We start from the raw sequence: 23,640 nt of genomic DNA, 5'->3' as shown, positions 1-23,640 counted from the left end.
CTACGTGTAACCCAAATTAAAAACATAATACCATTTACATCTCCAAAAAAATAGAATGCTTCAGCAAAAAGTGATTTTCTTTTAATTTTTATTTTACTTTATATTATTTTACTCCTTATTTAGTTATTTTTCGTTGCGTTGGGTCTTCGCTGCTACGCGCGGGCTTTCTCTACTTGCATCACGTGGACGCTTCTCTTCGTTGCGGTGCACGGGCTTCTCATTGCTGTGGCTTCTCTTCTTGCAGAGCACGGGCCCTACGTGCACGGGCTAAGTAGTTGAGGCACACGGGCTTCGTTGCTCCACGGCATGTGGGATCTTCCCGAACCAGGGATCGAACCCACATCCCCTGCATTGCCAGGTGGATTCTTAACCACCGCGCCTCCAGGGAAGTACCAAGCACAAACTTACTTTTAAAAGATGTATAGGATCTATATCCTGAAAATAACAAAATGATGATTTAAAAAATCAAAGAAGACCTCAATACATACATACAGACATACAATGCTCATGGAGGAGAAGATTCAATATACGCAAGATGTCAGTTCTTCTCAAGTTGTCCTGTGGTTTTAACACAATTCCCATCAAAATCCCAGCAATTCTGGGGGGAAACATAAACAAGCTTATTCTAAAATTAGGATGGGGGACACTTCCCAGGTGGCGCAGTGGTTAAGGCTCCGCGCTCTCAATGCAGGGTGCCCAGGTTCAATCCCTGGTCAGGGAACTAAATCACACATACGTGCCGCAACTAAGCGTTTGAGCTCGCATGCCACAACTAAGGAGCCCGCGTGCCACAACTACGGAGCACAGCTGCCGCAACTCAGATCCAGTGCAACGAAATAAATACATATTTAAAAAATAAGTAAATAAAAATAAAAAATACAATTAGGATGGAAAGGCACAGGACCTACCATATTTAAACTCATTTTGAAAAGCAGAAAAGTATGAGGAATCATTCTACCTGATGGCAAGGCTTACTGCATAACAACAATAATCACAAGGTTGTGGTTTGGCAGGGGGTAGAAACATAGATCCGTGGAACAAAATAGAGATCCCAGAAATAGATCTACACAAATATGCCTAATTGGGTTTTGATTAAGGTACAAAAGCAATTCGATGGAGCAAAGATGGTACTGGGGCAACTGGATAGCCATAGGCAAAAAAACAAAAGAACCTCAACCTACATCTCACACCTTTTACAAAATTAACGCAAATATGAAATGTAAACTGTAAAACCTTTAGAAAAAAACAAAGGAAAAAAAATTTGGGATCAAGAACTAAACAAAGACTTCATAGACGCGACAGCTAAAGTAAAATCCATAAACGGAAAATACAGTGGGAACCTCACAAAAACTAAAAACTTTCTCTCTGCGAAACAAAACAAAACAAAACAAAAAAACCTGTAGACAGGATGAAAAGGAAACCTGCAGAAAGGAAGAACATATTTGCAAACCACATATCCAACAAAAGACCAGTATCCACAAATATCTAAACAACCCCCAAAACTCAGCAATAAAAAAAAAAGAAAACAAATTATAAGACAGAAGAGATATTTCAGAGAAACAACATATAGATGGAAAAATTATCACATGTAAAATGTTGGATATCACTATCCAAAGGCAAATAAATACTAAACCCACAATGAAATATTATTACACTATACACCTACCAGAAGGGATAAAATTTTAAAAATAGTGAAAACACCAAATGCTGGTGAGGATGCAGAGAAAATGAATCACTTATACATTGCTGGTGGGAATCTAAAACCACTCATTCTGAAAATAGCTTGCCCGTTTCTTATAAAACTAAACAGGCAATTATCATCCTACCCAGCAACTGTGCTCTTGGGCCTTTATCACAGGGCAATGAAAACTGCGTTCAGACGAAAACCTGCACGTGAATGTTCACAGCAACTTCACTCCTCATAGCTAAAGACTGGAAACAACCCAGAGGTCCTTCACGAGGTGAACAGATAAACAAATCATGGTTGTGCTCAGCAATAAAAAGGAAGGAACTACTGATACATGCAGCAACTTGGATGAATCTCCAGGGAATTATGCTGAGTGAGAAAAAGGCAATTCTTAAACATTAACGACTATATGACTTCATTCATAGAACATTGCCCTGCAATGACAAAATTCTAACGACGGAGAACACATTCGTATTTGGATGGCTTAAAGATGAAGGCAGGGAAGGAATGACAAGAAGGAGGTGGGTGTGGTTATAAAAAGCCAAAGGAGGGATCCTGCAAGTGGTAGAACAGTTCTGTATCATGACTGCAGTGGTGAATACCTGAACCTAAACACGTCATAAAAGTGCGCAGAATTACATGCACACACACAGACACACACACAAATGAATACAAGTAAAGCTGGGGTCATCTGAATAGATCTGTGGATCATATCAATGTCAAAATCCTAGTTGTGATATTTTACTATCTTTTTGCAGAATACTACTATTGGGAGGTATTGGGTAAAGGGTACACAGGATCTGCCTATTTTTTCTTGCAACTAATGCGATTCTGAAACATCTCAAAATGAAAAGTTTAATGTTGAAAACGCAGTCACTAAGAATTAATATTAAGAATGCTGATGGATCTAGGTTAGAGTGTATCATAATAGGGATCATTTCAAACTCACCAGAAGAAGCAGTGAGGAAGGAATTTTCGGAATCTGTATCTTCGTCACTGTCACTTTCCTGTACCATTGGATAATTCACTGTCTCACAACGCATTTCTGGGCCGGATTCTGTTTGAACAACATTTTGGTAAGTAAAACATTTTCAAGTGCTGAAAGACAAGAAATCTCAACAGTAATTTTTATTTCAGGCAAAACTATCCTTCAGGAATGAAGGAAAAATAAAGACATCCGCAGACAAAGGAAAACTAAAAACAAACTGTTACTGACTGACTTACCCTTAAAAACTGGCTAAAGGAAACTCATCTGACCAAAAGGATATAATGAAGGAAGGAAGCTTGGAGCATGAGGAAGGAAGAAAGAACAAAATCCACAGGAACTTCCCTGGCGGTCCAGTGGTTAACACTCAGCGCTTCCACTGCAGGGAGCACGGATTTCATGCCTGGTCAGGGAACTAACATCCTACATGCTACCTGGTGCAGCCAAAAGAACTTTTTTAATCATAAGAATAATAAAAAGAAAGCGCAGAAATACACATGCAAAGAAACTAGATCATTCATACATTGCTGGTGGGAATGTAAAATGGTACAGCAACACTGGAAAACAGTTTGCCAGCATTTTACAAAACTCAACTTACTATTACCATAGGACCCAGCTACTGTGCTCTTGGGTGTCAGCCCAGAGAAATGAAAACAGATGTTCATACAGAAACCTATCCATGGGCATTCATAGTATAGTAACTTTACTCCAAACAGCCGAAAACGAGAAACAACCCAGCCATCCTTCAACTGGTGAACAGACAGAGAAGCCAGGGTACACTCATACCGTGCAGTAGTACTCAAAAGTAAAAAAGCACTGATATACACAGCAACCTAGATGAGTCTCCAGGGAATTACGGTGAGTGAAAAAAGGCAATCCCAAAAGGTTACATACTATGTGAGTCTATGTAAAACTGTTGAAATGACAAAATTATAACGAAGGAAAACAGGTTAGTAGTTGCTGAGGGCAGGGACAGGCATGGTAGCGGTAGGAGCATGAGAGGACAAAGGTGGCTGTGGGTTTAAAGGGCAAAAGGGAGAATCCTTGTGGTGATGGAAATGTTCTGAATCTTCACTGTGATGGAGGATGTCGTGAAATTATGTAAAACTGAATACACATACACACACAAACATAAACACACAAATATGCAAAGAAAACTGAAAAAATCTCAATAGAAATCTGCGGATTTTATCAACGTCCATATCCTGGTTGTGATATTGTACTATACTTTTGCAAGGTGTTATCTTTGGGGGAAACCGGGTAAAGTATACACACGATCTCTCTGCATTATTTTTTACAACTGCATGCCCCGCTAAAATCTTCTTAAAGTAAACCTTTTCATTTTTAATCAGGAAAAGCTACCACTAGCTCATATTAAGGGTGTTAATAAACCTAGATTAAATCGTGCTACTTGTAATATGTATCATTACAAACTCACCAAAATTGGGAGGGATGAAGAAATATGAAGTATCTTACCACTCTCACCTTCCAAGAAAGCTGGGTATTTCATCTGAGTGTTATCTTCCAGGGTGCTTACTGCTTTCGCCAATATTTCTGGAAGGAGAACGTTTTTCAAATGCTGTGAGAAATGACTCCCACCCTCATACCTATAGCTGATGAAACTATCCTCCCGTAATGAAGCAAAAATAGATATTGACAAAGGAAAACCAAAAGTATTTCTCACTAACTGACTTACACTTAGAAAATAGCTACAAGAAGACCTTCTAGTAGAAAATCTATAATAGAATTCTGGAACATTAAGAAGGAGAAAGAACAATGGAAAGAACAGAAATATGGATACCGAGAAACTAGATCACTCATACATTGCTGGCAGGAAGGGAAAATGGTACAGCTGCACTGGAAAGCAGTTTGACAATTTCTTATAAAACTAAGGGTGCAGTTACCATAGGACCCAGAAATTGCAGTCTTGGGCATTCATCCAGAGAAATGAAAACTTGTGTGAAAGAGTGAATTGAAACAAAATTGGAAACTATGAATGAATATTCATATCACCTTTACCGCTAACTGTCAAAAATAGGAAACACAGGTTTTCAACAGATGAACAGAAAATTAAACCCTGGTACATCCACACCACGAAATACTACTCAGCAATAAAAAAGAAGGAACCACTGATACAACAGTGTGAATGAATCTCCAGGGAATTACACTGAGGGAAGAAGCCAGTCTCAAACACCACATGATTCCATGTATATAACAACGCTGAAGGGACGAATAACAGATCTGGAGAAGAGATTCATAGTTATCATGCAATAGGGCAGAGGGTAGGAGTAGGGGGCAAATGTCAATAGGAAGGGGACGGGTGTGGTTATAAAAGAGCAACATGAGAGATCATGGCGGTGATGGGACTGTTTCAGGGCTTGCCTCTGGTAGAAGGTACGTGAACCTGCGCATATGATAAAACTGTAGAGAACTAAATACACACTCATATTAATGCAAGTGAAACTGGGGAGAGCTCCATAATATCTGTGGATGGTATCATGTCACTTGGTTGTGATAATTTTCTATCATTCTGCCAGTTGACACCATTTTACAGTTGTAAATACCATTGGGGAAAAGTGGGTAAGGAGAACACATGATTCTTCTGTAGTATTCATTATAACTGCATGTGCAGCTAAATTTTTCTGAAAATAAAAACTTTAATTAGCAAGAGCTACCACACTAAACAGACTGATGACTCTACATTCACTAGGCTATATGTCAAAGTATCATTTCAGACTCACCAAAACTGGGAGGAATGCAGTGACATAAAGAGGAAATATCTTGGCTACTGTCTTTCCAATAGAAGTGGATAATTTGTTGTCTCAGGGCTCTTTTCTAGGTAGTTTGAGCTTTTAACAACATTTCTAAATATAAAACACTTCCAGCTACTAAAAGATAAGAATTCTCAACCATGAATTCTCTTTTGTCTTAGTTTTTTTGGCCGCTCCACGCGGCATGCAGGCTCTTAATACCCAGAGCAGGGATCGGACCCATGACCCCCTGCAGCGTTAGCGTGGAGTCTTATCCACAGGACCGTCAGAGAAGTCCCTGAACCATGAATTCTATATCGGGCAAAACAATCCTTCAAGAATGAAGCAGTTTTGGGACTTCCCTGGTGGCGCACTGATTAGGAATCCACCTGCCAATGCAGGGGACATGGGTACGAGCCCTGCTCTAGGAAGATGACACATGCCGTGGAGGAACTAAGCCCGTGCACCACAACTACTGAGCCTGCGCTCTAGAGCCCGCGAGACACAACTACTGTGCTCTCGTGCCACAACTACTTAAGCCCAGGCCCCTAGAGCCCGTGTTCCGCAACAAGAAAGGCCACCGCAAGGAGATGCCCGCGCACTGCAACTAGAGAAATCCCGCGCGGAGACAAAAATATATAAATAAATATTTCTTTTTTAAAAAAAGGATAATAGGGAATACTACAATCCACTTTACCCTCATAAATTTGATAAGTTAGAAGAATTGGACCAATTAAAATTAAAATTAAAAAATAATTTTTAAAAATAAAAAGAATGAAGCAGATTTGCAAAAACATGGTTCATTCTGGAGGGCATTCTGCCAATTGAAATAAGCCAGATAGAAAAAGGCAAATACAGCATGGTGTCACTTTTATGTGGAATCTTTAAAAAAATGTCAAACTCAGAAACATCGAGTGGAAAGGTGGCTGCCAGGGGCTGGGAGGTGGGGGAAATAGCCAGGGGCTGGGAAAAGGGTGCAGACTTTCAGTTATAAGTTGAATAAGGTCTGAGTATCTAATGTATAACAGGTGACTATAGTTGATAATACTATATTGTATAATTTGCATATAGAGTAGAACTTAAGCGTTCTCACCACAAAAGAAATACAAAAGTAAACGTGTGAAAGGATTGCATCTGTTAATTAACTCGATGGCAGGAATCCTTTCACAATGTATATGTACATTAAATCATCACATTGTACACTTTAAATATATTACAATTTTATTTGTCAACTATCCCTCAGTAAAGTTGAAAATAATAAAAGAACATCCAAAATATTAAAACAAAAACAATGAAGAGGAAATAAAGACATTCTCACATGAAGAAAGCTAAAAGTGTTTGTCACTAGCTGAGTTACACGTGAGAATGGCTAAAGGAAAATCTTCTACCAGAAAAGAATGATGAAAGTACAAATCTTCGAGCATGAAAAAGGAAGAAAGAACAATGAAAGCAACAGAAATATGGATATGGAGAAACTGGATCACTCACACATTGCTGGCAGCAAAGTAAAATGGTGCAGCCACTCTGGAAAACTGTTCGGCAGTTTCTTACAAAACCAAACATGCAATTACCATACAACCAAGCATTTGCACTCTTGGGCATTTATCTAAGAGAAATCAAAACTTATGTTTACACAAAAACCTGTACAGGAAAGGTCATAGCAATTTTACTTGTAATACCAAAAACTGGAAAAAAAAAAACCAGATGTTCTTCAACTATGAATCAAAACACAAACTGTGGTACATCCACACCACGGAACAGTACTCAGCAAGGAACTACTGATATAATTCAGATGAATCTCCAGGGAATCATGCTGAGGTGGGTGTGGTTACAAAAGGGCAAGATGAGGCATCCTTAAGGTGACGAAAATGTTCTGTATCTTGACTGGATGGTGGATAGCAAACCTACTCATGTGATAAAATCAAATAGAACTAAACACATATACACACAAATCAATACAATTAAACTGGGGAAATCTCAATAAGGTCTATAGATTGTATCAGTGTCAATATCCCGGTTGTGATATTGTTACAGTTTTGCAAGATGTTATTGTTGGGAAAAATAGGTAAAGTATAAACGGGATCACTCTGTATTAATTTCTTAAAACCACATGAGTATCTTAAATTACCACAAAGTTGAAAGTTTAGTTAAAAACGAGCTATCACTGGCTTACATTAAGGATGTTGATGGATCTAGAATAAAAAGTGCTACCTGAGATATGTTATCATTTCAAACTCACCAAAATTGGGTGGAATGGAGAGAGTTGAAGAGGCAGCATCTGGGCCACTGTCATTGCCCACCAAATTTGGGTAATACACTGTCTGAGAGCTGTTTTTCATGCTGGTTTCTGCTTTTCCCGGCATTTCTGTAAGTAAAGCTTTTTCAAGTGCTGAAAGAAGACAACTCTCAATTGTGAATTCTATACTGGATGAGACTATCCTTCAGGAACTAATGAGAAATAAAGACATTCTGACACAAAGGAAAAATGATTTTTTAAATTTTCCCTAGCAGATTTGCCCTTAAAAATAGCTAAAGGAAAATCTTCAAAAAAGAAAGGGTATTATGAAAGAAGGAATCTTGGAGCATCAGGAAAGAAGAAATAACAACGGAAAGATCAGAAATATGGATGGAGAGAAACTGGATCACCCACACATTGCTGCTTGGAATGTAAATGGTACAGCCTCTCTGGAAAACTGTTCAGCAGTTTCTTATAAAACTAATATACTATGGTTCCAGAGGAGATGAGAAAGTTTGGAATTAAAAGCACAAGTGTTCGACATATACATACTACTATATATATAATAGATAACTAATAAGGACCTACTGTAGAACACAGGGAACTCTTCTCAATACTCTGTAATGACCTATATGGGAAAAGAATCTAAAAAAAAAGTGGATATGTATATGTATAACCAATTCACTTTGCTGTACAGCAGAAACTAACAAAACATTGTAAATCAACTATACTCCAATAAAAATTTTTTAAAAAAAGAAAAGAAAGAAAGAAACATGCTATAAGACCTAACAACTGCACTTCTGGCATTCATGACAGAGAAATGAAAATTTATATTTACACAAAAATCAGTACATCAATGTTCACAGCACTTGTAGTATCAAAAAACTTAGAAAAAAAAAACAGATGTCCTTCAATGTGTGAATGGTTTTAAAAAAAAATGTTGCATATATATACCACGGAAAACTCTTCATTAATAGAAAGGAACTATTAAGAAATGAAAACTGATATTTACATAAAAGTGTGCACAGGAATATTTATAGCTGCTTTACTCCTAATAGCCAAAAACTGAAAAAAAAAACCAGATGCCCTTCAACAGGTGAAGAGTTAAAATGTTGTATATCCATAGCATGGAATACTCTTCAGCAAAAATAGTAATAAACTATTGATACATGCCACAAACTGGATGAGTCTCTAGGGAATTAGACTGAGTAAAAAAAACCAATCCCAAAGGTTACACAGTATGTTATTTCACTTATATAACAATGTGAGACAAAACTATAGAAACGGAGAAGAGATCAATGGTAGCCAGGTGTTAGGGATGGGTCTTGGAGGAAGGGAAGGCTGGTGTGTTGTAAAAAAGCAATAACAAGGGATCCTTGAGTGATGGTAATGATCTCTACCTTGACTGTGATGGACTCACTCATGTGATAAAATTGCACAGTGCTAAGTATACAAATGAAAGTGTACACACAAACATACACGTAAAACTGGAGGCACCTCGATAACGTCTGTGGGTTGTATCAATGTCAATATCTGGGTTGTGATACTGTACCACAGTTTAGCAAGGTGTAGTCATTGGGAAAAATAAGTAAAGCATAAATAGGATCTCTCTGTATTATTTTTTACAACTGCATGTGAATCTTAAATTATACCAAAAAGTATTAAAAAGAGCTGCAACTGAAAAAAACAAAACAAAACAGCTGCAACTGGCTTGTATTAAGGATGTGGATAGATCTAGATTAAACAGTGCTACTCCTAATATATATCATTTCAAACTCACCAAAACTGGGCAGGAGGTAATGAGATGAAGAGTCAGTATCTGGGCCACTGATATTTCCCAGTAAAGTTGGGTAATACACCGTCTGAGAGTTGTTTTCCAGGCTGGTTTCTGCTGTTCCTGGAACTTCTACAAGTATGTATTTTTCAACTACTGAAAGAAAAGAACTCACAACCATGAATTCTACGGGAAGTGAAATTATCCTTCAAGTAAAAGGTGAAAAAAAATTCCGAAACAAAGGAAAACTAAAAGAATCTGTCCCTAGCAGTCTTACCCATATGGAAAGGTTAAAGAAAAATCCTCAAACAGAAAGGATACGATGAAAGAAGGAAATCTGGAGCATCAGGAAGAAAGAAAGAGCAATGGGAAGAACGGAAACATGAATGTGAAGAAACTGGACCGTTGCTGGTGAGAATGAAAAATGGTACAGTCTCAGGACTTCCCTGGTGGTCCAGCGGTAAAGAATCCGCCTTCCAATGCAGGGGACGCAGGTTCAATCCCTGGTCGGGGAACTAAGATCCCACATGCCACGGGGCAACTAAGCCCGCGCACCACAACTACTGAGCTCACGTGCCTCAGCGAGAGAGCCTGCGTGCCGCAAACTACAGAGCCCATGCTCCCTGGAGCCTGCATGCCACAACTAAAGAGGGGAAAACCCACGCACCACAACTAGAGAGAAGCCCGCGCACTGCAACGAAGAGCCCGTGCTGCAACGAAAGATCTCGCGTGCCACAACTAAGACCCAATGCAGCCAAAAATAAATTAAATAAATAAATAATAAATCTTTAAAAAAATATAAAGCAAAGGAAAAACCTGAACATGTTTTCAAAAAAACCAAAAAGTAAAAAGAAAAATGGTATATCCTCTCTACTGGCATTTTCTTATAAAACTAAACATGCTAAGACTCAAAAATTGCACTCTTGGCATTCATGACAGAGAAATTAAATCTTACATATATACAAAAACCAATACATGGGTGTTGATAACAGCTTTACTCTTTTTTTTTTTTGGGGGGGGTACGTGGGCCTCTCACCGCTGTGGCCTCTCCCTCTGCGGAGCACAGGCTCCGGACGCGCAGGCCCAGCGGCCATGGCTCACGGGCCCAGCCGCTCCGTGGCACATAGGATCCTCCCGGACCAGGGCACGGACCCGTGTCCCCTGCGTCGGCAGGTGGACTCCCAACCACTGCGCCACCAGGGAAGCCCCGGCTTTACTCTTAATACCAAAAACTAAGGGAAAAAAAAAACTAATGCCCTTCAATGGCTGAATGGTTAAAAACAATTACTGCATATTGAAATCCTATAAAACTACTCAGCAATAAAAAGGAAGGAGGGACTTCCCTGGTGGCACAGTGGTTAAGAATCCGCCTGCCAATGCAGGGGACCCGGGTTCAAACCCTGGTCCGTGAAGATCCCACATGCCATGGAGCAACTAAGCCCATGTGCCACAACTACTGAGCCTGCGCCTGCGCTCTAGAGCCCATGAGCCACAACTGCTGAAGCCCACACACCTAGAGCCTGTGCTCTGCAACAAGAGAAGCCACCGCAATGAGAAGCCCGCGCACCGCAACGAAGAGTAGCCCCCACTCGCCGCAACTAGAGAAAAGCCTGCGCGCAGCAATGAAGACCCAATGCAGCCAAAAATAAATAAATTTTTTTTAAAAAAGGGAAGGAAATTTTGATACATGCAACAACATGGATGAATCCTCAAGGAATTATGCTGAGTGAAAAAAATCCTCAAAGTTTACGTACTGTAAGACTCCCTTTATATAACCCTCTTGAAGTGACAAAATTACAGAGACCAGTGTTTGCCAGGGGCTAGGGAACAAGCAGTGGGGAAGGAAAGGGCAACCTGAGAGAGGTGGGTGTGGCTATAAAAGGGCAAGAAGAGGCATCCTTATGGTGATGGAAATGTTTCTGTATCTTGACCGCGTTGGTGGATATCACACCTACTCATGTGATGAAATCAGACAGAAATAAATATAAACACACACAAATTACTACAAGTAAAACTGGGGACATCTCAGTAACATCTGTGTATTATATCAATGTCAATACCCCAGGTGTGATATTTTACTAATTTTGCAAGATGTAATCATTGAGAGAAAAGGGTGAAGTGTAAAAGTGATCTTTTTATATTATTTCTTACAAATATATGTGAATCTAAAATTATTTCAAAATAAAAAGTTTAATTTAAAAAATGGGTTACCATTAACTTGCATTAAGGATGTTGATACATCTAGATTAAACAGTGCTACTTGTAGTATGCATTATTTGAAACTCAGCAAAATTGGGTGGGAGGTTGACAGGTAAAGAAGAACACTGGCCACTGTCATTTCTCAATAAAGTTGGGTAACTCATTGTCTCAGGGTTGTTCTCCAGGCTGGTTTCTGCTATTTCTGGCATAGCTACAGTAAAAACATTTTTCAAGTGCTTAAGAAAATAACTCTCAGTCATTAATTCTATACATAGTGAAACTATCCTTCATTAATGTATGGGAAATAAATACATTCTCACATGAAGGAAAACTAAAAGAACTTGTCTCTTGCAGACTTACCCTTAAAGGAAGGCTAAAGGAAAATCTTCAAACAGAAAGAATATGATAAAAGAATGGATCTTTGAGCATCAAGAAGAACAATGGAAAGAGAAGAAATATGCACGCAGAAAAATTATATCACGTATATTATGGGTGGAAGGTAAAATTATACAGCTCCTCTGAAAAATAATTTTAGCAGTTTCTTATAAAACTAAACATGGAATTACATATGACCCAGAATTGCCCTCTTGGGCATTCATCTCAAAGAAATGTAGACTTATGTTTACACAAAAACTGGTAAAGGACTGTTCATAGAGCTAAACTTGTAATAGCCAAAAACTGGAAATTTCCCAAACGTCCTTCTATGGGCAAACAGATAAACAGTTATACACCCATATCATGGAACAGTACTCAACAATAAAAAGGAAGGAGCTCTTGATACAAGCAACAACTGGTATAAATCTCCAGGAAATTATGTTCAGTTAAACAAACAGCCATGCCCAAAAGGTTCTATAGTATTTTATTCCATTTAAATAACAATATTCAAATGACAAAATTATAGAAACGGAAGTCAGTTCAGGGCTTGCAGGGGTTAGGACGGGGCAGGGTGGGAGGAAAGGGTGACCAGAGGGAGGTGATTGTGGTTAATAAAAGGGCAATATGAAGGGTGTTTGTGGTAATGATGGAAATGTTCTGTATCACGACTGTGATGGTGGGCAAATACACTGAGGCATGGAATAAAATTGCATAGAACTAAACACACACACACAAATGTGGATTTAATCAATGTCAGTATCCTGGTTGTGATACTTTACTATAGTTTTGCAAGATGGTATTATTAAGGAAAATGGGTAAAGCACAAATAGGAACTCTGTATAATTTCTTACAACTACACGTGAATCTAAAATTACCTCAAAATGAAAAGCTTAATTTAAAAAAGAGCTACCACCGACTTGCATTAAGGATGTTAGTGAATCTGAATTAAACAATGCTATTTGTAATATGTATCATTTCAAACTCACCAAAATTGGGAGGGATGAAGATAGATGAAGAGGCACTATCCCGGCCACTGTCATTTCCCAAAAAAGTTGGATAGTACCTTGACTCAGTGCTGTTTCCAAGGCTGGTTTCTGCCTTTCCTGACACTTCTACAAATAAAAAGTTTTCAAGGGCTGTAATACAAGAACTCTCATCCAGGAATTCCATACTGGGTGAAACTATCCTTCAGAAAGAAGGGGAAATGAAGACATTCTCACACAAAGGAACTACCAAATGTAAAATAGATAGCTAGTGAGAAGCAGCCGCATAGCGCAGGGAGATCAGCTCGGTACTTTGTGTCCACCTAGAGGGGTGGGATAGGGAGGGTGGGAGGGAGACGCAAGAGGGAGGAGATATGGGGATATATGCATATGCTGATTCACTTTGTTATAAAGCATAAACTAACACACCATTGTAAAGCAATTATACTCCAATAAAGATATTTAAAAAAAAAAAGATTTTTGCCCCCAGCAGATTTACTCTTAAAAAAGAAAATCTTCTACCAGATAGGATATGATGAAAGAAGCAATCAGGAAGCATCAGCAGGAAGAAAGAACAATGGAAAGAGCAGAAATATGGCTCCAGAGAAACTGGATCACTCATACATTGCTGGCAGGAATGCAAAATGGTACACCTACACTGGAGAACAGGTAGTTTCTCATAAAGCTAAACACACAGTTAACATATAACCAGCAACTGCACTCTTGGGTATTCATGTCAGAGAAATGAAAACTTCTGTTTACACAAAAACCTGTACATGAATATTCATAGCAGCCTTAGTCCTAATAGTGAAAAACTAGAAAACAAAACCCCAAATTTTCTTCAGCAGATGAATGCTTAAACTATGACACATCTATACCAAGTAACAGTACTCAGCAATAAAAAGGAAGGAACTAGTGAACAACTTGCTTTAATCTCTAGGGACTTATATTTAGTGAAAAAAGCCAATATCAAAATGTTACATACCATATGCCTACAAATATATAACAATTTTGAAGTGACAAAGTTCTAGAGATGGAGAATAGATCAGTAGTTGCCTGAGTACTGAGGGGATAAGGGAATAGGGAGAGTTAGGGATAGGGGAATAGGGAGGGCAGGGTCACTAGAGGGTGATGGGTGGTTATAAAAAGGCAACACAAGTGATCCTTGTGATGGAAATATTCTGTACCTTGACTATGGTGGTGGACATACAAACTTTATCATATGGTAAAACTGCACAGAACTAAAAGTACACACACGCAAATGAATACAAGTCAAACTGGGAACAGCTGAATAAGATCCATGGATTATATCAACGTCAATATCCTGGTTGTGATATTTTACTATAGTTTTACAGGATGCTACCACTGAGGGAAATTGGGTAAAGGGTATCACTCTGTATTATTTCTTACAACTACATGTGAATCTATAATTATCTCAATATAAAACTTCTAATTAAAAAATAGCTATCACTAGTTTGCATTAAGGATGCCTTTGAATATAGATTACTGGATGCTATTTGTAATGTGTGCCGTTTCAAACTCACCAGTAATGGGAGGCATGCAGAGAAATGTCAAGGCAGCATCTGGGCCCATGCTGTTATTTCCCATTATAGTTGAGTAGTTCACTGTCTCAGAGGTATCTGCCAGACTGGGTTCTCCTTGTGGCAGAACTGCTATAGGCACTGCTACAGTAGCCTGGGCAGATGAGATAACACTGTTGGTACTTTCGGCACCTTCACTGACATAGGAGGATAGAACAGGAAGCCCAGGAGATGGGCTGCGTGGTGTGAAACATGGCTCTAATGAGTATGTGGAGACAATTCTGGGCGGTGGTGGACTCTCCCTGAGGACCGGCTGCTGCAGTTCAGGGAGTGCTGCTGACTGAAGAGATGTTCCTACAGGGTTGGTCTCGGCATTGTCTTCCTGCCTTTCCACGGGTAAAGATGGGCTACAATCTCCCTGTCCAGGGTAAAAGAACAGAATGGGTTAAGCTCCTTTCTGTAATTTCTCCATGAAGTATACAATCAAAACTTTTCTGTGTAAATCCAGATGACCTCTAAAATGACACGAATTCAGTATAAATCTTCTGTGAGTAAAAATAAGAATTGAAAAATCAGTAAAAGCATTAATACCTGTTTTCCTTGCAACATCATTTTCCATAGTCAAGTATAAATGCTGAATTTTGATTATATGATTTTTAATCCTCTTCAACCCTACATTTTGATTGCATTTTATACATTATGGTTACAAACATAAAAATATTCAGTATCATGTCTCAAACCTAGACTTCAGCATTCTTCCAAGAGAGGTTATTCTCCAACCTACTGCTAAAGTAAGTATAGATCAGCCTTGCTAATCTCAGAGTTATTCGTTCTCTCTCACTTCTAACTGATTGGTATCTCTAGGAACTAGAGCTTTATGGAAGTAGTTAGGCACAGTTAGGCAACAATGGTTTCTCCAAAGAATGCTGCATTTGTGAAACGACTCCACAAAGGTGGTTAACCTGCCTCTTCGTGTTTTCAATAAGTTCTTGCAAACCCTGTCATAATAAAAAAAATTTTAGTAGTTCCTATTTTGAAACAAAAGTAACATATAAGAAAATATCATTAAGCCAAAGTCAAAGTCTGAAAGTTTTCAAGCCGTCAGAAATCTCTTGTTTCCCACTTGATGCCTGGCTGTTGGGGACCCAGAGCCGAGCTGGCTGAGATAAGGCGTGCCAACCTCCCACTCAACTACTCCATGTCACACAGGCATTTTACGAAGCTTGAATACTGGGAAGTAAATGTACCACAATTCCTATAAGCCATCACATTTATGATGGAGTCATTTTACATCAAGGAAGGTGCTACTTTAGGAAAGAAATTTTCAAATCTGCTAAAAGGCCAAAGAGCCTCTTTCCATATAATGATGGTATAACCTAATAGGCAGTGAGGGGTCCACTCTGGAAAGAACAGTGAGCCAAATACAACAGATGTGACCTTTGGCTTCAGAGTACTTTAAAGTCATGCAATTAACAATTAACCTTACAAAACCTTTGAGTACGCGACCCCTGTATGCCAATCAAGTATGTGACTGATAAAACCGGAGAATTCTTGAAATACACAGAAATTTCATTCGGGCAAAAATACACTTAAAAGGCCAGAACCATTAATTACATCATTCATTCAAAGAAACATTTATTGAAGGCCTACCACCTGTGAGAACTACTTTGCTAGATGCTGGGAATGTGGACATTAAAAAGAAAAGAAAAAGAAAAAGAAAAAGGAAGAAAAAAACAGCTCCTACCCTAAGGAACTCCCATTTTAGCTGGAGAGAGACAAGTAAAGAGACAAGGTCAACAGAGAAAGTGATCGGCCGCCTGGAGCAGTGGATTTCAGTGTGCTCCGTGGACCAGCAGCATCAACACCATCTACGAGCTTGTTGGAAATGAAAAATCTCCCACCTCAGATCTACTGAATTGGGAACCCTGAGATGGAGGGCAGTGATCTGTGTTTTCACAAGCCCTCTAGCTGATTCTGATGCACGATGAAGCATGAGACCCACTGGCTCTCAGCCCTGAATAACTAGCACAGGCTCTAGGGGAACACAGTTGGGTTCACGTTACTTAACTTCTCTGTTGTTCAATTTCCTTATAAATAGAATCGGGATGAAATCCTCTCTCAGTTCTGTTGAGGACAAAACAACGTGCTACAGTATTAATACCAACATAATAATAATAGTGCATGATGACTGGTCTGACAGTGCTCAACCATCTATTAGTAGTATTATTGCCACGATACAGATAAGAACAAGAGGCTAAGCGTGCACAGAAGAGCAAGACCTAATCCAGCCTGACAGTCGTGGCAGGATTTTCAAAGAAGGAGGTATCTGCGTTGAGAATGAAAAGATGAGAAGGTGTTCACTAGGTAGAGATGTACAGAGGAGCATACAGGGCAGAAGGAACAGTATATTCTAAAATACCCAACAAATTAGGAGTATGGGATTAACTGATATAAACTACTATACATAAAACAGATAAACAAGGATTTACTGTAGAGCACAGGGAATTATACCCCAAATCTTATAATAACCTATAATGGAATATAATCAGCAAAACCCCCGAATTACTATGCTCTACACCCGGAACTAACACAACATTACAAATCAGCTATACTTCAATAAAAAATATTAAAACAGAAATTAAAAACACCCAAACAGAAAACAGGAAGTCAAATGTTTAGAAAGTGAACATAAATGACGATCAAAGAGCTGGGTTACGATGGGAAGGAGAGAGAGAGGATGACAGCTATAGAGGGATGGGAGGCAAAAAGAAGTGGTTTTTTTAAACCTGTGGGAGAATGACTACGCTGCGAGTGATGGAGACAGAGGCTGAAGACACAAGAGACAGAGGGATGAAGGGAGGTGTCTGAGCACAGGGAAAGAGGGTCAGATGCAGAAACCAGCAGAGGTGTTAGCCTTACAGAGGAAACACTTTCCCCACTCCAGTGGTCAGGAAGGAGGTCGTCAGAGATGGATCCAGGCAAGTGTGAGGGCTGTGGGGAGAGGAATCAGGACTTGGAGGGGATTTCTGCTCCACACCCTCCATTTTCTCCACGAAATAAGAGAACAGGATCGGGGTTGTCTGAGGATCACCAGTCCCCAGTGGAAGTCCTCCCCTCTGCTTCCCAGCCTGGACAGGGCTGGGGTTTTACTAAAGGGGGTGCTGGGCGAGGATTAAAAAAGAACAGATGGAGGTGCTGCACCGTGTGGTCTAGACTGGTAAGGGAAGGCGCCGAAGAAAGGAGGGAGCTAGCACATTAGGAGAAATGGAGAGCATCCCTTAGCTGTGACTTTGGAACCTGGGCATGTCTTAGCGGAGATACTCTATCCCAACACATCTTGCACAATCGCTCAGAAGGCCCTGGCAGAGCAGTGTCAACCCAGTTCATCGTGGAAGCTGATGTAAAGCAAGCAGGAGAGAGCACTGCTCAAAAATCAAAACTCCCTACGTCGTCCCTGCATTCCCACTCTCTGTACATCCTTCCCCGGAAGACAAGACACGTTCCCTTTAAGTATTCCACTGCTGTTCTCTATAATGATAAAGACTCCCATAAACATTTTTTACTTTTCAAAGTATGTTCATTGTATTCAAGAAACTTTTTTATATGTTAAGAAACATGTATTTGTTTATAAATGTTCATTGCTTCTAGGGTATGCCGCTCACAAAATCCTTGATAATTACATACTTCTATCAATCTCCACCAACACGTCAATTTTTACAAAATCCCCTCAAAACTGTGGAAGATAAACTCTTTTAAAAATGGTGGGTTGGGCTTCCCTAGTGGCGCAGTGGTTGAGAGTCCGCCTGCCGATGCAGGGGACGCGGGTTCGTGCCCCGGTCCGGGAAGATCCCACATGCCGCGGAGCGGCTGGGCCCGTGAGCCATGGCCGCTGAGCCTGCGCGTCCGGAGCCTGTGCTCCGCAACGGGAGAGGCCAAAACAGTGAGAGGCCCGCGCACCGCAAAAAAAAAAGGAGAATATTGGAGAAATTCAATATCGAACAGTCTAGATGCAAGACACTTAACTACACTTGACCAGTTATGGGCTATATTTTTTAAGGTACAAAAGCCATATTTTTATTTCAAGTTTTTCACCTAGGGATGTTGTTCTAAGTAGATATTTTTTAAATGTATCACAATGGAGTGATAATCATAGAGAACTTGGCATAGCAAAATTTCTATTAATAGTCCAATGACATTAAATGAGGTAAAGAAAATTTTAGCTCAATATTTTGGAAAACTACATTTAAGAGACAACTTTGATACCTCACAATAGTGCTGGAGTTCCGTAAGTTGGTTACGATGATTTTCATCATAGAAAACTACAGATGCACTGCTCTCCTATTAATATCATGAAGATAAGTGAGTCAATGCTTAATATCTCTAGGAGCCAAATAAAGCACTAGAAATATATATTTCCCTATTTTAATTGTTTTTCTTTTTTACCTACATTCCGAAAGGATTTCAGATGTCTACAATATAAAGCAGAGATAAAGTAAAAGCAAACCTCACAATCATGAGAATGAAAAAGATAAGAGCTGATTAAAAAAAGGACTAAAGGAAGGAAGTTACTATATAGGAACCTAAGTTTAAAAGAAGCTCCTGAATATCAGTATGAACACATAGTTTATAATATATATAAAAATAGATATAGAAATATAAATATATGTGTATGCCTGGATTAGTAGACATACACTTATTTGCTAGCTCTGTCCACTAAGAGGGACTAAAATCAATGACACAAGAGTAGCAATGAACACACCTAGTGTCTAGATCTTGGTTTCTAAATACCACTCTCCAATAAAAGGAACCAGAACTTGAAGAGAGGTGAATTCCAGAGCTGGAACAGGGAAAGTATAAATGAGACTACAACACCTTATGATGTCAGAAAAAAAGGAATTGCTCAAAAAAGAAGTGGGGGCATGTCAAAAGGTCACACGAGGCAACTGGAAGGAGCTCCTGATAGCCAAAGCTGGAAAATTTGATCAATAAAATAGTGATAATATTGGATTATAATTTATATAATACAATAAATGCCCACGCGTACATATTGATATAAAATATATAATTGAATGAATAAATAAATGGGGGAGACAGGACAGTTATTCGTTACAAATCAATTCCAATTAATAAATACAAAGGAATAAGGGAAATAGAAAGTCACCATTAGGCAAACACCACAGTGCTGAATGCTGCAGGTGAGATCCATGAGCTAACTCAACACAGGGCAAAAAGTTGAGGACAGGATATTAGCATAGTCTCAAAGTACACTCCTACCTAAGATATTTATTAATTACAAAGGGAAAATAGTAATTTTACAGTGAAAAAAATCCAGAAGACACCAGATGATTGATGTTAACATCACCAGTAAAAAGATATATGGACACCTCATACTCCTGATACGACTCAATGAGGAGACAACATGGTTTGTGTGGCGTTCTCGCCAAAAATGCATAATCTCAATCTATTCAAGAGAAAATATCAGACATATCAAAATCGAGAGACATTTTACAAAATAACTGATCGGTACACTCATCAAAAATGTCAAGGTGGGCTTCCCTGGTGGCGCAGTGGTTGAGAGTCCGCCTGCCGATGCAGGGGACACGGGTTCGTGCCCTGGTCCGGGAAGATCCCACATGCCGCGGAACGGCTAGGCCCGTGAGCCATGGCCTCTGAGCCTGCGCGTCCGGAGCCTGCGCATCCGGAGCCTGCGCTCCGCAACGGGAGAGGCCACACAGAGAGAGGCCCATGTACCTTAAAAAAAAAAAAAAAAAGTCAAGGTCACAAAAGAGAAGGAAAGAATAAGGAGTTGTCACAGATTGGAAGAAACTAAAGAGACACAACTAATTTCCATCTGGGATACTGGATCGGATCCTGGAACAGAAAAAGGACATTGTGGGGGGGATAGTGAAATTCAAACAAGGATGCAGTTTAGCTTATTGTAAGGTATCAATGTTAATATCCTGGTTTTGAAAACTGTACTGTGGTTAAACAATTGCCTTAACTTTAAATTATACAGGTCAGTTAACATTAAGGGAAGGGAAGTGTATACACAAGAACTCTTTGTAGTATATTTGCAACTCTTCCATAAATCTAAAAGTATTTCAAAAATTAGAAAAGCTACTGAAACAGGGTACAAAACTGCTATGAATTTCTATCAGATAAGGAAAAGAGGAAAATAAAATGGTAAACTGCTCATGTGAGAGAAATATTTCCTTGGGCTCACAGTTCAGAGGTACTCCATAGTCAGTGAAGGCTGAAAAAGAATTTTAATCATTGTCTTTATGATAGTAAATGTAAATATATTTGGCAATTATAAATTAATATTACTTAAATATTCAGTCTGATGTACATTCATTAATGACACTTCCACCTTCTTTACAATGAGGTGTTCATGTTTTTGTATAGGAAGGATTTATTAATAAACCAAAAGGAAATATAAAAGAAGGAACTGAAAGAAAAGTTTTAGGACTTGAATTTCACTTTCGAGAAGCACCAAAGGGGGACTACCCTGGTGGCGCAATGGTTAAGATTCCACCTGCCAATGCAGGGTACACGGGTTCGAACCCTGGTCCAGGAAGATCCCACATGCCGCGGAGCAACTAAGCCCGTGTGCCACAACTACTGAGCCTGCACTCTAGAACCCGTGAGCCACAACTACTGAAGCCCACGTGCCTAGAGCCTGTGCCCCGCAACAAAGAGAAGTCACCGCAATGAGAAGCCCGCACACCGCCACGAAGAGTAGCCCCCGCTCGCCGCAACTAAAGAAAGCCCATGCACAGCAATGAAGGCCCAACGCAGCCAAAAAATAAATAAATAAATTTATTATTAAAAAAGAGGAAGCACCAAAGGCCTAAAGGACCTCTGCCCGCTGCAAATACTACAACAACATGGAAAGATATTTGCAGAACTATTTTCTCATTAAGTCAACTACACTTAAGATAACATTTTCCATCAAGCTTAACCCCTTACGTACTTCAAGATGGAAAGACTAGTCTTCCAGTAATCCGGCACCAGAACTGCTTTAAAAGCAAATATTTCTAACCACGAAGAACCAAATGTTATATGGCTTTTAATTTTCAAATAATCCAACAGTGACACTCTGTGGACAAAATAGGAAGCACATAAGCACCTATGTTTCTTAATTAACCTCTAAGACACCTTAAATCCTTTTCTGGAATAAAATAGAGTATAAATAAATAAACAGGCAGCAAATAACCATTTGATTTAATTATAATAACTATTTTAAGGATGAATTATGGACTATAAGGATAATTTTAATAGACATATACCAAGTAGTTATCAATGTCTTTGTTTTAAAAAATTATCTGAATTAGCCCACATTACAAACTTATTAGGCAGTAAAAATTATATGGAATCATAATATAGATTAGTAATAATAAAAACAATATGGTCATCTTACCCTTCTATTAATGCTTTATGCTTATCAAAGTGCTTTCACATAATTATGTCAGAAACCATGGCTCTTGGGAGGCAAATAACATTATCCCCCCAAAGATTAAAATATTGGGGCTGATAGAAGTTAAGAGAATTGCCTGTACTGATTAGGTGGTATTACTATCTTCATCCTTATGTAAGTAAATAAATGCATTTTCTGTTAAGTTTAATTATATATAGTTTAATAATCTATTTTATTCAACTTCAAAGATTTAGAAGCATAGCAGAAAATGATGAAAATGTAAAACAACACAACCACTTCAGAAAACTGTTTGGCAGTTTCTCATAAACTTTAATCTACCCTGTGACCCAGTATTTCCACTCCTGAGCATTTACCCAAATTAAACGTAAATATATGTTCACAAAGAGACTTCCATAATAATGTTCACAGCCACTTTACTCATAATAGCCGAAAACTGGAAACAACCCTAATGTCCATCAGAAGGAGAAGGGATAAACAAATCATGGATATTCATACAACAGAATATTACTTAGCAATAAATGGGAATGCTACAACCAGATGAATTTCCAAACATTACTCTAAGGAAAAGAGACCATGACACAAAAGAGTGCATACTATATGATTCTATTTACATAAAGTTCTAGAATAGGCAAAACTAATCTATGATGGAAAAAAACATCCAAATGGTATTTCGCCAAGGTTCAGGGGGTGGGGACTTACTGGGAATAGGCATGAGGGAAATTTCTGGGATGATGGAAATGTTCTTACCTTGATGAGGGGTGAGCGTACATATTTGTCAAAACTCATTGAACTATATACACTTAAAGATCTGTGCATTTCACTGTATGAAATTAAACTCAATCTATTAAAAAGAAATAAAGCAGAATGAAAAACAGAAAGATTTTCACTTTACCATACAATCCATGTTATCCTCTCCTGGAATAGATAATCGCGCTTTTTTGCGCAACGGGATGAACTCCGTTTCCGCTGAGTAGGGGTCACGTCTTCTTAAATTTGCTAGACGGTTCATTTGTGAAACTGGTTGGTCACCTAGCTCTGCTAAACCTTCAACTCCTGAAAAGCAACGCATAAAAAAGTTACTTCACCCACTTACTGCCTGAATAAACTTAACATGGATATGTTCTCAGAATACCAACTCAAGCTGAATTGGAGTCCTGGCTGAAGTTCAGAGAGTGACAAAATGAGAATTCTTCCATTAGTGATTTAGAATAAACCTTTAAAAAGTGAAGGGTTTTATTGCCCACGCGTAGGAATAAGAATCCAGATCGAACACATTTCCAAATTGTGAAGCGGATGCTCCACAACCTAAAGGCTACAGAGTAAGTGCTGGAGACAAATGAACAACAGAGCATGAGTCCTAACTGCTTTTGTCAAGGAGCTGAGAAGCTTTTTACTCAGGGAGACTGCGGGCCTCCAAATGTGAGTCAGGAGTCTCTTGTGGCTTGGGCCGCCCACCACGGTGCGGCCTGGAAAGACCACTAAAGACATCGCCTCTTCCCCTGCTCGGTGAAAACTGGGTGAGATTACGTCTAAGGTCATTTCAGTGCTAAGATTATAATTGCTTCCGTAGTTAAATTTTAAATTAAACCTAAAGGACTGTATGTGAAAAATAAGCCAAAAACTCTTCTTGAATTATGTAGGCTCAGTTATGGTTCTGAGTCATTCATCTCTG

The 23,640-nt window shown here is 39.1% G+C and overlaps 1 protein-coding gene across 1 annotated transcript in view; it reads right to left on the bottom strand.

Annotated features, from left to right (window-relative positions):
- BEND2 (BEN domain containing 2) overlaps nt 1-23,640 on the bottom strand; it is a 124,759-nt gene that overhangs the window by 85,630 nt on the left and 15,489 nt on the right. The window contains 7 exon segments of the mRNA XM_089904947.1: nt 7,662-7,825; nt 11,716-11,842; nt 12,993-13,118; nt 14,534-14,948; nt 15,424-15,528; nt 18,794-18,868; nt 22,861-23,021. Of these exon segments, the coding sequence (XP_089761073.1) occupies nt 7,662-7,825; nt 11,716-11,842; nt 12,993-13,118; nt 14,534-14,948; nt 15,424-15,528; nt 18,794-18,868; nt 22,861-23,021 (1,173 nt within the window).

This window comes from Delphinapterus leucas, chromosome X (genome assembly GCF_059928025.1).
Source record: "Delphinapterus leucas isolate spDelLeu-1000000601 "Yukka" chromosome X, BTC_Dleu_Yukka2, whole genome shotgun sequence".
NCBI lineage: Eukaryota > Metazoa > Chordata > Mammalia > Artiodactyla > Monodontidae > Delphinapterus > Delphinapterus leucas.
The sequence above is the reverse complement of the archived record's forward strand: the minus strand, read 5'-3'. Positions and strand labels throughout refer to the sequence as shown.